The following is a 14,570-nucleotide window of genomic DNA, read 5'->3' as shown; positions in this document are numbered from 1 at the left end:
AGAAGGATGAGGGGGAATCTTATAGAAACATATAAAATTATAAAAGGACTGGACAAGCTAGATGCAGGAAAAATGTTCCCAATGTTGGGCGAGTCCAGAACCAGGGGCCACAGTCTTAGAATAAAGGGGAGGTCATTTAAGATTGAGGTGAGAAAAAACTATTTTCACCCAGAGAGTTGTGAATTTGTGGAATTCCCTGCCACAGAGGCCAGTGGAGGCCAAGTCACTGGATGGATTTAAGAGAGAGTTAGATAGAGTTCTAGGGGCTAGTGGAGTCAAGGGATATGGGGCTAAGGCAGGCACGGGTTATTTATAGGGGACGATCAGCCATGATCACAATGAATGGCGGTGCTGGTTCGAAGGGCCGAATGGCCTCGTCCTGTACCAATTTTCTATGTTTCTAAAGCCCTGGCGGGCCTTGTTTGTGTCTGCTAGCAGATGCACACGCAGTGAGCAGAAGAAGTGTGTACATGCGTGTGCAGTGTCCCAAGTCACAACTCGATCCCCGTCATGCATTTTGCGTCGTAAACCTTTATTTTTTTTCCAACCATTGCAGCAAAAGTACGTGCGGTGTTCAGTCCGAGCGGAGATCCGACACTTGAGGAGGGTCCTGTGCCACCGAATAAACGTGTTGGATCAGCAGCAGGTAGGGCGGAGAAAGTCGAGGCAAGCAGCGAATTTGTTAACAGTCGAGAGTGTTTAAAGTTGTACCTCTGCAGTCTAAGAAATCTCCAGGGGCGTTGGTGGGCTTTCTTTGTGACTGTGTCGGGCGCGGGACAGTGCTCAACGAACCTCATGTAGATAGTTTGATGGATTTGTTATCGTCACGTGTACTTTGGTACAGTGAGAGTCTTTGTTTTGGGTACAAGACAACTATGCAAAGAGTCGCCACGCATAGGCCGCCAAAAACGTTGCAGATAGTATCCAAAAATATAGTCCTAAAGTGCTGGAAAAACTCAGCGGGTGCAGCAGCATCTATGGAGCGAAGGAAATAGGCAACGTTTCAGGCCGAAACCCCTTGGGTTTCGGCCCGAAACGTTGCCTATTTCCTTTGTCATCGTTACTTTTTTTGTTTTTATCCTTTATTGATTTGTTCTTTATCCTCGATATCATCGTCTGTATCTCGTCCACCCCCCTCCCCCACACGACCCTCGGACTACCCTTGATCGAACTTTGCAGGCTTGACCTTGCATTAAACGTTATTCCCTTATCATGTATCTTATATATTGTAAATGGCTCGATTGTAATCATGTATAGTATTTCTGCTGACTGGATAGCACGCACCAAAAGCTTTTCACTGTACCTCAATACACGGGACAATTAACTAAATTGAACTAAACTGAACTGAAGTTCTGGAGATAAAAGAAGAAGGGTTTCGGGCCGAAACGTTGCCTATTTCCTTCACTCCATAGATGCTGCTGCACCCGCTGAGTTTCTCCAGCACTTTTGGCTTCCTTCGATTTTCCAGCATCTGCAGTTCCTTCTTAAACAAAATCCAATATAGTCCTGACGGTCCCTTCTTCCTTCATGACCCTCCCCCCACTTCACCGCACACTGGGTCCCTATTTGTTCTCAGCGCCTCCCTCACCACAAACCCCCCCCCCCCCCCCCCCCACCAAGCCAGGTCCCAATGAACAGGAAAGTAGACTATTATCTGAATGGTGGCCGATTAGGAATTGGGGAGATGCAATGAGACCTGGGTGTCATGGTACACCAGTCATTGAAAGTAGGCATGCAGGTGCAGCAGGCAGTGAAGAAAGGGAATGGTATGTTAGCATTCATAGCTAAAGGATTTGAGTATAGATGCAGGGAGGTTCTATTGCAGTTGTACAGGGCCTTGGTGAGACCACACCTAGAATATTGCGTACAGTTTTGGTCTCCTAATCTGAGGAAAGGCATGCTTGCCATAGAGGGAGTACAGAGAAGGTTCACCAGACTGATTCCTGGGATGTCAGGACTTTCATATGAAGAAAGACTGGATAGACTCGGCTTGTACACGCTAGAATTTAGAAGATTGAGGGGGAATCTTATTGAAACTTACAAAATTCTTAAGGGGTTGGACAGGCTAGATGCAGGAAGATTGTTCCCGATGTTGGGGAAGTCCAGAACAAGGGGTCGCAGTTTAAGGATCGGGGGGAAATCTTTTAGGACCGAGATGAGAAAAACATTTTTCAGATTCAGATTCAGATTCAGATTCAATTTAATTGTCATTGTCAGTGTACAGTATAGAGACAACGAAATTCATTTCCCACAGAGAGTGGTGAATCTGTGTAATCTCTGCCACAGAAGGTAGTTGAGGCCAGTTCATTGGCTATATTGAAGAGGGGAGTTAGATGTGGCCCTTGTGGCTAAAGGGATCAGGGGGTATGGAGAGAAGGCAGGTACAGGATACTGAGTTGGATGATCAGCCATGATCATATCGAATGGCGGTGCAGGCTCGAAGGGACGAATGGCCTACTCCTGCACCTATTGTCTATGTTTCTATGTTCACAGCGCCTCACCCCCCTTCTTTGTCACCTTTCACCTTTCTTCATGCAGGTGCAAATTCTGTTTGACAACGAGCCTCTGCCAGAACACATGACCATGAAGCAGCTCTGGCTCTCGAAATGGTATGGCAAGGTAAGTTGCGGCTGCATAATGGGACACTGTGGATGGAGGGGCTGGCTGAGAACGTGAGAGGAATGTTGGGCCAGTCCAGAACCAGGGCCCACAGTCATAGAATAAAGGGGAGGTCATTTAAGACTGAGGTGAGAACAAACTTTTTTTCACCCAGAGAGTTGTGAATTTATGGAATTCCCTGCCACAGAGGGCAGTGGAGGCCAAGTCACTGGATGGATTTAAGAGAGAGTTAGATAGAGCTCTAGGGGCTAGTGGAGTCAAGGGATATGGGGAGAAGGCAGGCACGGGTTATTGATAGGGGACGATCAGCCGTGATCACAATGAATGGCGGTGCTGGCTCGAAGGGCCGAATGACCTCCTCCTGCAACTATTTTCTATGTTTCTATGTCTATGAGACATTTGCCGCAGTAAGCAAACCTGTTAATAAATAGAGGGGCAGCACGGTGGCGCAGCGGCAGAGCTCCTGCCTCTCACAGCGCCAAAGACCCACTCGGGGTGCAATTCTGACTACGAGTGCTGTCTGTTCGAAGTCTGCACGTTCTGCCCCGTGGCTGCGTGGGTTTTCTCCGGATGCTCTGGTTTCCATCAGGGTGTTGTGGAGGAAGGAACTGCAGATGCTGATTTAAATTGAGATAGAAACAAAATGCTGGAGCAACTCAGCGGGACAGGCCGCATCTTTGGAGAGAAGGAATGGGTGACGTTTCGGGTCGAGAACCCTTCTACAGACTAAACTGACTTTGGTTCTCAAACTCTTCTGACCCTAGTCTGAAGAAGGGTCTCGTCTCGAAACGTCACCCATTCCTTCTCTCCAGAGATGCTGCCTGTCCCGCTGCGTTACACCAGCATTTTGTGTCTGTCAAGGTATTGTGGGGTTGTGTTTTAGACTACAACCTGACTTCACTCAGAATAAAAGGACGCACTATTGGAAAGGAGACAAGGAGGAATTTCTTTAGCCAGAGGGTGGTGAATCTGTTGAATTCTTTGTCACAGGCGGCTGTGGAGGCTGACTTAGGATATTTTTAAGGCAGATTCTTAATCAGTAATGGTGTCGGGGGGTTATGGGGAGAAGGTGAGAGAATGGAATTGAGAGAAAGACATCCGCCATGATTGAATGGTGGAGTAGACTCGATGGGCCGAATGGCCTAATTCTGCTCCTATCACTTATGGACATCTCAAGCCAGAGGAAAGTACTGCAAAGATGCAACTTGTGAACTTTATTTCGTTTCATTTAGAGACAATAGACAACAGGTGCAGGAGTAGGCCATTCGGCCCTTCGAGCCAGCACCGCCATTCAATGTGATCATAGCTGATCATCCCCAATCAGTACCCCATTCCTGCTTTCTTCCCATATCCCCTGACTCCGCTATTTTTAAGAGCCCTATCCAGCTCTCTCTTGAAAGCATCCAGAGAACCGGTCTCTAACGCCCTCTGAGGCAGAGAATTCCACAGACTCACCACTCTCTGTGAGAAAAAGTGTTTCCTCGTCTCCGTTCTAAATGGCTTACTCCTTATTCTTAAACTGTGGCCCCTGGTTCTGGACTCCCCCAACACCGTGAACATGTTTCCTGCATCTAGCATGTCCAAGCCCTTAACAATCTTAAATGTTTCAATGATATCGCCTCTCATCCTTCTAAACTCCAGAGTGTACAAGCCCAGCTGCTCCATTCTCTCAGCATATGACAGTCCCGCCATCCCGGGAATTAACCTTGTAAACCTACGCTGCACTCCCTCAATAGCAAGAATGTCCTTCCTCAAATTAGATACAGCGCGGAAATGGCCATTTCGGCCTACTGAGTCGGCGCCAACCAGCGATCCCTGCACATTAACACTGTCCTACATAAGGGATCATTTAAACTTTTTATATTAAGCCAGTTAATCTCCAAACCTGTACATCTTTGGATTGTGGGAAGAAACCTGGTGAAAACCCACACGGACACAGAGAGAACATACAAACTCTGTACAGACAAGCAGCCACAGCCAGCATCGAACCTACTGTAAGCGCTGTAAGTCAACAACTCTACCGCTGCGTTACCGACCTGCCCATTTTTTTTTTAGGACAAATATTAACTTAACCGAGGCAAAGACTCGAGTTTAGCAGCTTGTCTCTTCTCGCCCTGCTTTTATGGTGCAGTCCACTGTATTTCAGGGATCAGGCCCATTGTGATTGGGTTTGGGCTGAGAAGGTTTACAAGGATGTTGCCAGTACTAGAGGGTCTGAGCTACAGGGAGAGGTCCCGTAGGCTGGGATGAGGGTTGATCTTATGTCTTATGACGAGAGGTGTACAAATTCAGGTGTACTCGCTAGAATTTTGGAGATTGAGGGGGGGATCTTATAGAAACTTACAAAAATCTTAAGAGGTTGGACAGGCTAGATGCAGGAAGATTGTCCCTGATGTTGGGGAAGTCCAGGACAAGGGGTCGCAGCTTTAAGGATAGAGGGGAAATCCTTTAGGACCGAGTTGAGAAAAACATTTTTCACACAGAGAGTGGTGAATCTCTGGAACTCTCTGCCACAGAGGGTAGTTGAGGCCAGTTCATTGGCTATATTTAAGAGGGAGTTAGATGTGGCCTTTGTGGCTAAAGGGATCAGGGGGTATGGAGAGAAGGCAGGTACGGGATACTGAGTTGGATGATCAGCCATGATCATATTGAATGGCGGTGCAGGCTCGAAGGGCCGAATGGCCTACTCCTGCACCTAATTTCTATGTTTCATGAGAGGAATAGATCAGGTAGACACACAGAGTCTCTTCCCCAGAGTAGATGAATCGAGGACCAGAGGACATAGATTCAAGGTGAAGGGGAAAGGATTTAATAGGAATCTGATGGGTAACTTTTTCACACAAAGGGTGGTGGGTGTATGGAACAAGCTGCCAACTAGTTGAGGCGGGGACTATCCCAACATTTAAGAAACAGTTATACAGGTACATGGATAGGACAGGTTTGGAGGGATATGGACCAAGCACAGGCAGGTGGGACTAGTGTAGATGGGACCAGTGGTGTGGTGGGCTGGTGTGGGCGAGTTGGGCCGAAGGGCCTGTTTCCACACTGTATCACTCTGTGCCTCTCTATGACAAAGGAAGGTTGACGAGGCTGGCTGAGGTTTGGAGGAGGTGGACAGAGTGTGTTTGTTCCAGGGCATGAGACGAGTGATTGAAGTCTGTGCCGTCACGCTCTCTAACAGTTAGCTATGCTTTTAGAGCACCACATTTTCCAAAGACTAGGTAGTGACATTGATGAATGGCTTTCGAAGTGGCTTTTTCTGCACTGTACTTAGGCGGGGATCCAAGTAAGACTGTAAAGATGCAGCCTCTCTGGTTGATATCTTGTGGGAGTGGAGAGGCTAGAGTCAGGCACCAAATCTGTTCTGAGTCAATAGACAATAGGTGCAGGAGTAGGCCATTCGGCCCTTTCAGCCATTCAATGTGATCATAGCTGATCATCCCCAATCAGTACCCCGTTCCTGCCTTCTCCCCATATCCCCTGACTCCGCTATCTTTAAGAGCCCTATCTAGCTCTCTCTTGAAAGTATCCAGAGAACCGGCCTCCACCGCCCTCTGAGGCAGAGAATTCCACAGACTCACAACTCTCTGTGTGAAAAAGTGTTTGTTCTAAATGCCTTACCCCTTATTCTTAAACTGTGGCCCCTGGTTCTGGGCTCTGGACTCCCCCAACATCAGGAACAGGTTTCCTGCCTCTAGCGTGTCCAAACCCTTAATAATCTTATATGTTTCAATAAGATATCCTCTCATCCTTCTAAACTCCAGAGTGTACAAGCCCAGCTGCTCCATTCTCTCAGCATATGACAGTCCCGCCATCCCGGGAATTAACCTGGTAAACTTCTCTCAGCATGCGACAGTCCCGCCATCCCGGGAATTAACCTTGTAAACCTACGCTGCACTCCCTCAATAGCAAGAATGTCCTTCCTCAAATTAGGCGACCAAAACAGTCGAGAGTGTTTAATTGTCATATGGACTGACAACGTAACAATGAACTTCTGACTTGCAGCAGTTTAAAAGGCCTGTAAACTAAATACACAGGTAAATATAATAATCACAAATTCAATAAATTAATCATTGTAATCCTTGTAACACGAGAATAATCCCAGGAATGTGCGGCACAGTGGAGCATCGGTAGAGAGTTGCTGCCTCACAGCGCCAGGGTCCTGGGTTCGATCCTGACCATGGGTGCTGTCTGTTGGAAATTTGTACCTTCTCCCCGTGACCTGCGTTGGTTTTCTGAGATCTTCAGTTTCCCCCCCAAACTCCAAAGACGTACAGGTTAGTAGATTAATTTACTTGGTATAAATGTACATTGCAGCTAGTGTATGTAGGATAGTGTTAGTATGTGGAGATGGCGGGACTGTCATACGAGGAAAGATTGAAAAGACTAGGCTTGTATTCACTGGAGTTTAGAAGGATGAGGGGGCAACTTATAGAAACATATAAAATTATAAAAGGACTGGACAAGCTAGATGTAGGAAAAATGTTCCCAATGTTGGGCGAGTCCAGAACCAGCGGCCACAGGCTTAGAATAAAGGGGAGGCCATTTAAGACTGAGGTGAGAAAAAACTTTTTCACCCAGAGAGTTGTGAATTTGTGGAATTCCCTGCCACAGAGGGCAGTGGAGGTCAAGTCACTGGATGGATTTAAGAGAGAGTTAGATAGAGCTCTAGGGGCTGGTGGAGTCAAGGGATATGGGGAGAAGGCAGGCACGGGTTATTGATAGGGGACGATCAGCCATGATCACAATGAATGGTGGTGCTGCCTCGAAGGGCCGAATGGCCTCCTCCTGCACCTATTTCCTATGAGATCGTTAGTCTGCGTGGACTCAGTGGGCCGAAACGCCTATTTCCACGCTGTATTTCTAAAATAAACTAAACGCAATGATTGGGTTAATGTATGATGAGCCTTTGACAGCACTGGGCCAGTACTGGCTGGAGTTTAGAAGGATGAGGGGGTGGGACCTCATTGAAACTCACTGAATGGTGAAAGGCCTGGATAGAGTTGATGTGGAGAAGAAGTTAGACATAGAAACATAGAAAATAGGTGCAGAAGTAGGCCATTCGGCCCTTCGAGCCTGCACCGCCATTCAATATGATCATGGCTGATCATCCAACTCAGTATCCCGTACCTGCCTTCTCTCCATGCCCCCTGATCCCTTTAGCCACAAGGACCACATCTAACTCCCTCTTAAATATAGCCAATGAACTGGCCTCAACTACCCTCTGTGGCAGAGAGTTCCACAGATTCACCACTCTCTGTGTGAAAAATGTTTTTCTCATCTCGGTCCTAAAAGATTTCCCCCTTATCCTTAAACTGTGACCCCTTGTTCTGGACTTCCCCAACATCGGGAACAATCTTCCTGCATCTAGCCTGTCCAACCCCTTAAGAAATTTGTAAGTTTCTTTAAGACCCCCCTCCTCAATCTTCTAAATTCTAGCGAGTACAAGCCGAGTCTATCCAGTCTTTCTTCATATGAAAGTCCTGACATCCCAGGAATCAGTCTGGTGAACCTTCTCTGTACTCCCTCTATGGCAAGAATGTCTTTCCTCAGATTAGGAGACCAAACTGTACGCAATACTCCAGGTGTGGTCTCACCAAGACCCTGTACAACTGCAGTAGAACCTCCCTGCTCCTATACTCAAATCTCTTTGCTATGAATGCTAACATACCATTCGCTTTCTTCACTGCCTGCTGCACCTGCATGCCTACTTTCAATGACTGGTGTACCATGGCACCCAGGTCTCGTTGCATCTCCCCTTTTCCTAATCGGCCACCATTCAGATAATAGATTGATGATTGATGATCAGATTGATGAAGGTGCTCCTCGGTTTTGTTGGTGCTGCAGTGTTAAAGAGCCTGATGGTTCATAGAGTGATACAATGTGGAAACAAACCCTTCAGCCCAACTTGCCCACACCGCCCAACATGTCCCATCTACAGTAGTTCCACCTGCCTGCGTTTGGCCCATATCCCTCTCTGACTTATATGAATTCTCCAAGAGTGCATGAACAATACAAGAGTATTTGAATGGTGACCGATTTGAAACCGGAGCACCCGGAGAAAACCCACGCAGGTCACGGGGAGAACGTACATACTCCGTACAGACAACACCCGGGCTGTTCCTCGACCTCTGGGGTTGTGAGGCAGCAACTACCACTGCCACCGTGCTTCTTGTGTGCTGAGAGAATGGAGCAGCTGGGCTTGTACACTCTGGAGTTTAGAAGGATGAGAGGGCATCTCATTGAAACGTATAAGATTACTAAGGGCTTGGACACATACTGTGAGGCAGTTGGTAACATGCTCCCGATGTGCAGCGGGGGAGTCCAGGAGAGGACCAGGGGACCATAGTCTCCTCAGGAAGAGCCTTCTTGAATTCTCCAAGAGGGTAATACCATTTAGAACGAATGGAGACCGATTGAAACCACACCCGGAGAAAACCCACATGACGGGGGAACGTTCTTTACTCAGTACAGAGTGGTCTCTGGGGTTGTGTGGAATGAGCTACCAGTGAAGGTGGTTCTTGCAGGTTCGATTTTGGGGCAGACAGGTTGTACACATGGGCTTTAGGATGAGAGCTGGTCACCGGAAGGTAGCCGGTTACTAAATGGACGCTTGGAGTGAAACATACTGTCGTTGGGGGAGTCCTTGGGCAGGGGCCACAGTTTCACCCACATTTTGAACTGAAATGGAATGTACGGCGGCAGGCGCGGGCACACCGCGACGCCCTGTGTCTCCCTTTCAAGGGAGATGCTAAAAATGCATTTCGTTGTCTCTGTACTGTACACTGACAATGACAATTAATTGAATCATTTCATTTTTTCATTTCATTTTTTATCATTTAAAAATAAATTGGATAGTTATACGGACGGGAAAGGAATGGAGGGTTATGGTCTGAGCGCAGGTAGATGGGACTAGGGGAGAATACGTGTTCGGCACGGACTAGAAGGGTCGAGATGGCCTGTTTCCGTGCTGTAATTGTTATATGGTTATATGATATGGGGAGAAGGCAGGCACGGGTTATTGATAGGGGACGATCAGCCATGATACAATGAGTGACGGTGCTGGCTCGAAGGGCCGAATGGCCTGCTCCTGCACCTATTGTCTATTGTCTAACACTTTTGTGACCTGCTTCATCCTTACAGCCCACGCCGATGGTCCTGCAATACAGCGTGAGGGACAAGCGGGGACGATGAGGCGCCAGGCGGACAAATCCTGCCATGTTGTTACAACGAGGGCTGGGCTGGGGCCGGCCCCCCACCCTTCCCCTCTGACTTCCTCCAGCCACCGCGCGGTCCCCGTGTACCTACACACACTGGCCGGATCTGAAACTAAAAGCCATCGTGGAGTTCCGACGTGGCCTTGGAATGGCCTCCTTTCCCGTGCTCCGATGACGTGCCGGGACAATGGGCCAAGACGGCGTGGACTCCCCTCCCATCCTCCTGGATGGCACTGAGTCTCCTTCCCCCCCTCCTTAATGTCCATCCAGCAGCCAACGTTGACCAACCAACTGCTCCCACCCCTAAATGGCCATGCAAGATGGCCGCCATTATCCATGGCGCTATCCCAGTCGAGCGGGGCAGTACCGACAACAAGGAACTCTCCAGCTTCAACGGAAAGCCGTCGTTTGGTGACGGAGAAGGGGACGGCTCCCCTCCCATTCCGCCTTCATCCTGAAACCGCGGGGACCCCGTGGGACCTCCACACGCCGACCGGAACTGAAACTAAACGCCGCCGCGAAGCTGCGAGGTAACCTTGAGGATGGCCCCCTTCTCCGTGCTTCAGTGGTGTGAGACGGAGCAATGGGGCGAGACGCCATCCCCCCCCCCATCCTCCGAGCCCCTTGGCGTCCATCCAGCAGCGAACGTCGACCAGCCTGTCGGAGACAAACCCCCTGGGAACCAACCACTCCCACCACAAATGGCGATCCAAGATGGCCACCATTATCCAAGGCGCCATCCCAGTGGAGAGGGGCGGATCGGGAACAAGGACCTCTCCAGATTCAATGGATGGAGCCAGAAACACACGCCGTTTGGTTTGTTTGCTTATTTATTTCCTTTTTTTAAATAAAAAAGTTTGAAGCTCTAAGTTACTCATCCATTGGGATAGTTGTACTGAAGATAAGAGTGGGTTTTAATGAAATGATGTGCGTTCATGTAGCCCCCATACGGGACGGTGGGGGGATATTGACTTTGGTGTTTATCTGTGCCCGTACCATGAATAAATAATACCAGCATCATCTAGACATTGAAGACTCTCTTGTTTCTGACCCCCTAATCTGTCGTTATTGGCTTATTATTGTCATGTGTACCAAGGTACATTGTGAAACTTTGCATGCTTTCCGCGCATTTTGGGGTTAGCCCAGCGCCAGAGAAACGGGTTTGAACCAGTGTACGTTTTGGTTGCCTCGTAGGTTTTCTTCCACACTCCAAAGATGTGCAGGTTTGTAGGTGAATTGGCTTCTGTAAATTGTAAATTTACGGTAAAAATTGGTAAAGAAAGCTTTTGATGTGCTGGCCTTTATAAATCAGAGCATTGAGTATAGAAGTTGGGATGTAATGTTAAAATTGTACAAGGCATTGGTGAGGCCAATTCTGGAGTATGGTGTACAATTTTGGTCGCCAAATTATAGGAAAGATGTCAACAAAATAGAGATGATTTACTAGAATGTTGCCTGGGTTCCAGCACCTAAGTTGCAGAGAAAGGCTGAACAAGATAAGTCTTTATTCTTTGGAGCGCAGAAGGTTAAGGGGGGACTTGATAGAGGTCTTTAAAATGAATGAATGGATGAATGAATGAATGAATGAATGAAAACTTTATTGTCATGATGATGATGAGAGGGATAGACAGAGTTGACGTGGATAAGCTTTTTCCACTGAGAGTAGGGAAGATTCAAACAAGGGAACATGATTTGAGAATTAAGGGACAGAAGTTTAGGCGTAACATGAGGGGGAACCTCTTTACTCAGAGAGTGGTAGCTGTGTGGAATGAGCCTCCAGTGGAAGTGGTGGAGGCAGGTTCGATTTTATCATTTAAAAATAAATTGGATAGGTATATGGACGGTAAAGGAATGGAGGGTTGTGTTCTGAGTGCAGGTAGATTGGACTAGGTAAGAGTAAGTGTTCGGCACAGACTGGAAGGGCCGAGATGGCCTGTTTCCGTGCTGTAATTGTTATATTGTTATAAATTGTCCCTTGTGTGTGTGTAGGATAGCGTTAAGGGCCTGTCCCACTTTCACGACCTAATTCGCGACCTCTGCAGAGTTTGCCCTTGACTCATCCTCGCAGCATGGTCGTCACGAGGTCGTAGGTAGGTCGTGGTGCTAGTCGTAGGTACTCGTGGCATCAAGTTGGTTGGGGCGTTCTTCTAGCCCGATGAAAAATTACCACAAGTTGTGAATTAGGTCATGAAAGTGGGACAGGCCCTTTAGTGTGCAGGGATCACTGGTCGGCACAGACTCGGTGGGACGAAGGGCCTGTTTCCACGCTGTACCTCTAAACTTTGAAGTCTAAAATAAATAGAGTACAACAGCCACGCCCCACCACGAAGTGATAAAAGAAAAATGCCAGAGTCCAGAATATGGTTTAATTTAGAGATACAGCACGGAAACAGGCCCTTCGGCCCGAGTCCGTGCCGTCCAGCCATCATCCATACACTAGTTCTCCCCTACACACGGGACAATTTACACAAGACTATTAACGTGCATCCCTACATGCCTTTGGGATGTGGGAGGAAGCTGGAGCACCCGGAGGAAACCCACGCCGTCAATGCACAATAATAGACAATAGGTGCAGGAGTAGGCCATTCGGCCCTTCAAGCCAGCACCGCCATTCAATGTGACCATGGCTGATCATTCCCAATCAGTACCCCATTCCTGCCTTCTCCCCATATCCCCTGACTCTGCTATTTTGAAGAGCCCTATCCTGCTCTCTCTTGTAAGCATCCAGAGAACCGGCCTCCAACGCCCTCTGAGGCAGAGAATTCCACAGACTCACCACTCTCTGCGAGAAAAAGTGTTTCCTCGTCTCCATTCTAAATGGCTTACTCCTTATTCTTAAACTGTGGCCCCTGGTTCTGGACTCCCCCAACATCGGGAATACGTTTCCTGCCTCTAGCGTGTCCAAACCCTTAACAATCTTATATGTTTCAATGAGATTCCCTCTCATCCTAAACTCCAGAGTGTACAAGCCCTAATGTTAAGAGCTCTATCTAACTCTCCCTCGAAAGCATCCAGAGAATTGGCCTCCACTGCCTTCTAGGGCAGAGAATTCCACAGATTCACAAGGTCACGGGGAGAACGTACAAACTCCGTACAGGCAGCACCCGTAGTCGGAATCGAACCCGGGTCTCGGCAGCAACTCTACCGCTGCGCCATTGTGCCGTCCCATGTTGTACTGGAGGACTGTGTAACAGTTGAGATTAGTGACATCAAAGAATGGGTTCAAGAACTGCTTGCACCCAAAGATGTCATGCCAAAGGCAGTGGACAAGGTTGAGTAACATCGGAGCGTGGGATTCGATGTCAATATTGGTTTATTTTCAACACATAAACACGTAAACAACGTTTTGTTTTGCACGCTATCCTGTCAAGTCATACCATATACGAGTACAAGAAAGGCACACACAAGTCCAACACAGAGAAAAATACCAGACTGCAGAATACAGTGTTACAGCGTTGCAGTTACTGACAAAGTGCAGAAATAAAAATGTGCACGGTCCACAACGAGGTAGGTTGGAAGATCAGGACTACACCCTTAGCTTATGGAAGGACTGTTAGTCTGATGACCGTGAGGAATTCAATTATACTTTTTGTCATGTGTACATGGGTACATTGAAGGCGTGCAAGCCTGTAGGTTATTTGGCTTGGTAAATGTACAAATTGTCCCTAGTGGGTGTAGGATAGTGTTAATGTGCGGGGATCGCTGGTCGGCGCGGACCCGGGGCCGAAGGGCCTATTTCCGCGCGGTATCTCTAAAACTAAAACAAATCATGAGAGGAATAGACAATAGGTGCAGGAGTAGGCCATTCGGCCCTTCGAGCCTGCACCGCCATTCAATGTGATCATGGCTGATCATCCAACTCCGTATCCTGTACCTGCCTTCTCTCCATACCCCCTGATCCCTTTAGCCACAAGGGCCACATCTAACTCCCTCTTAAATATAGCCAATGAACTGGCCTCGACTACATTCTGTGGCAGAGAATTCCAGAGATTCACCACTCTCTGTGTGAAAAATAGATTGGGTAGATGCACAGTCTCTTGCTCAGAGTAGGGGAATCGAGGACCAGGGGACATAGGTTCAAGGTACAGGGGAAAAGATTTAATAGTAATCTGAGGGATAATGGCTTCACACAAAGGGTGCTGGTTGTATGGAACAAGCTGCCAGAGGAGGTAGTTGACGCTGGGACTTTCCCAACGTTTAAGAAACAGTAAGACAGGTACATAGATAGGACAGGTGGGGAGTGATATGGACCAAGCGCAGGCAGGTTGGACTAGTGTAGCTGGGACATGTTGGCCAGTGTGGGCAAGTTGTTTCCACACTGTATCACTCTATGACTATGACTCTTAACCTGGTCAAAATCATGCAGCAGACATCGCTGTCAACGATCCACCTCTCTCTCGATGGTCTCCCTCCGCTCTATGAGGAGCAGAGTTAGGCCATTCGGCCCATCGAGTCTACTCCGCCATTCAATCATAACCATATAGCAATTACAGCACGGAAACAGGCCATCTCGACCCTTCTAGTCTGTGCCGAACACGTATTCTCCCCTAGTCCCATATACCTGCGCTCAGACCATAACCCTCCATTCCCTTCCCATCCATATAACTATCCAATTTATTTTTAAATGATAAAAACGAACCTGCCTCCACCACCTTCACTGGAAGCTCATTCCACACAGCTACCACTCTCTGAGTAAAGAAGTTCCCCCTCATGTTACCCCTAAACTTCAGTCCC

At 48.0% G+C, this 14,570-nt stretch overlaps 1 protein-coding gene across 2 annotated transcripts in view; it reads left to right on the top strand.

The window, feature by feature from the left end:
• The window catches only part of pcgf1 (polycomb group ring finger 1), a 68,310-nt gene extending 57,607 nt beyond the window's left edge, over positions 1-10,703 (top strand). For both annotated transcript variants that reach the window (XM_055665028.1, XM_055665027.1), the window contains 3 exons: positions 557-646; positions 2,539-2,619; positions 9,763-10,703. In XM_055665028.1, the coding sequence (XP_055521003.1) occupies positions 557-646; positions 2,539-2,619; positions 9,763-9,813 (222 nt within the window). In that variant the 3' untranslated portion in view covers positions 9,814-10,703. The remainder of the gene's footprint in view (positions 1-556; positions 647-2,538; positions 2,620-9,762) is intronic.
• The last annotated feature ends 3,867 nt before the right edge of the window (positions 10,704-14,570 follow it).

This window comes from Leucoraja erinacea, unplaced genomic scaffold (assembly GCF_028641065.1).
Source record: "Leucoraja erinacea ecotype New England unplaced genomic scaffold, Leri_hhj_1 Leri_103S, whole genome shotgun sequence".
NCBI classification, from domain to species: domain Eukaryota; kingdom Metazoa; phylum Chordata; class Chondrichthyes; order Rajiformes; family Rajidae; genus Leucoraja; species Leucoraja erinaceus.
Note: the sequence above shows the minus strand (reverse complement) of the source record. Positions and strands in the feature narration are given on the sequence as shown.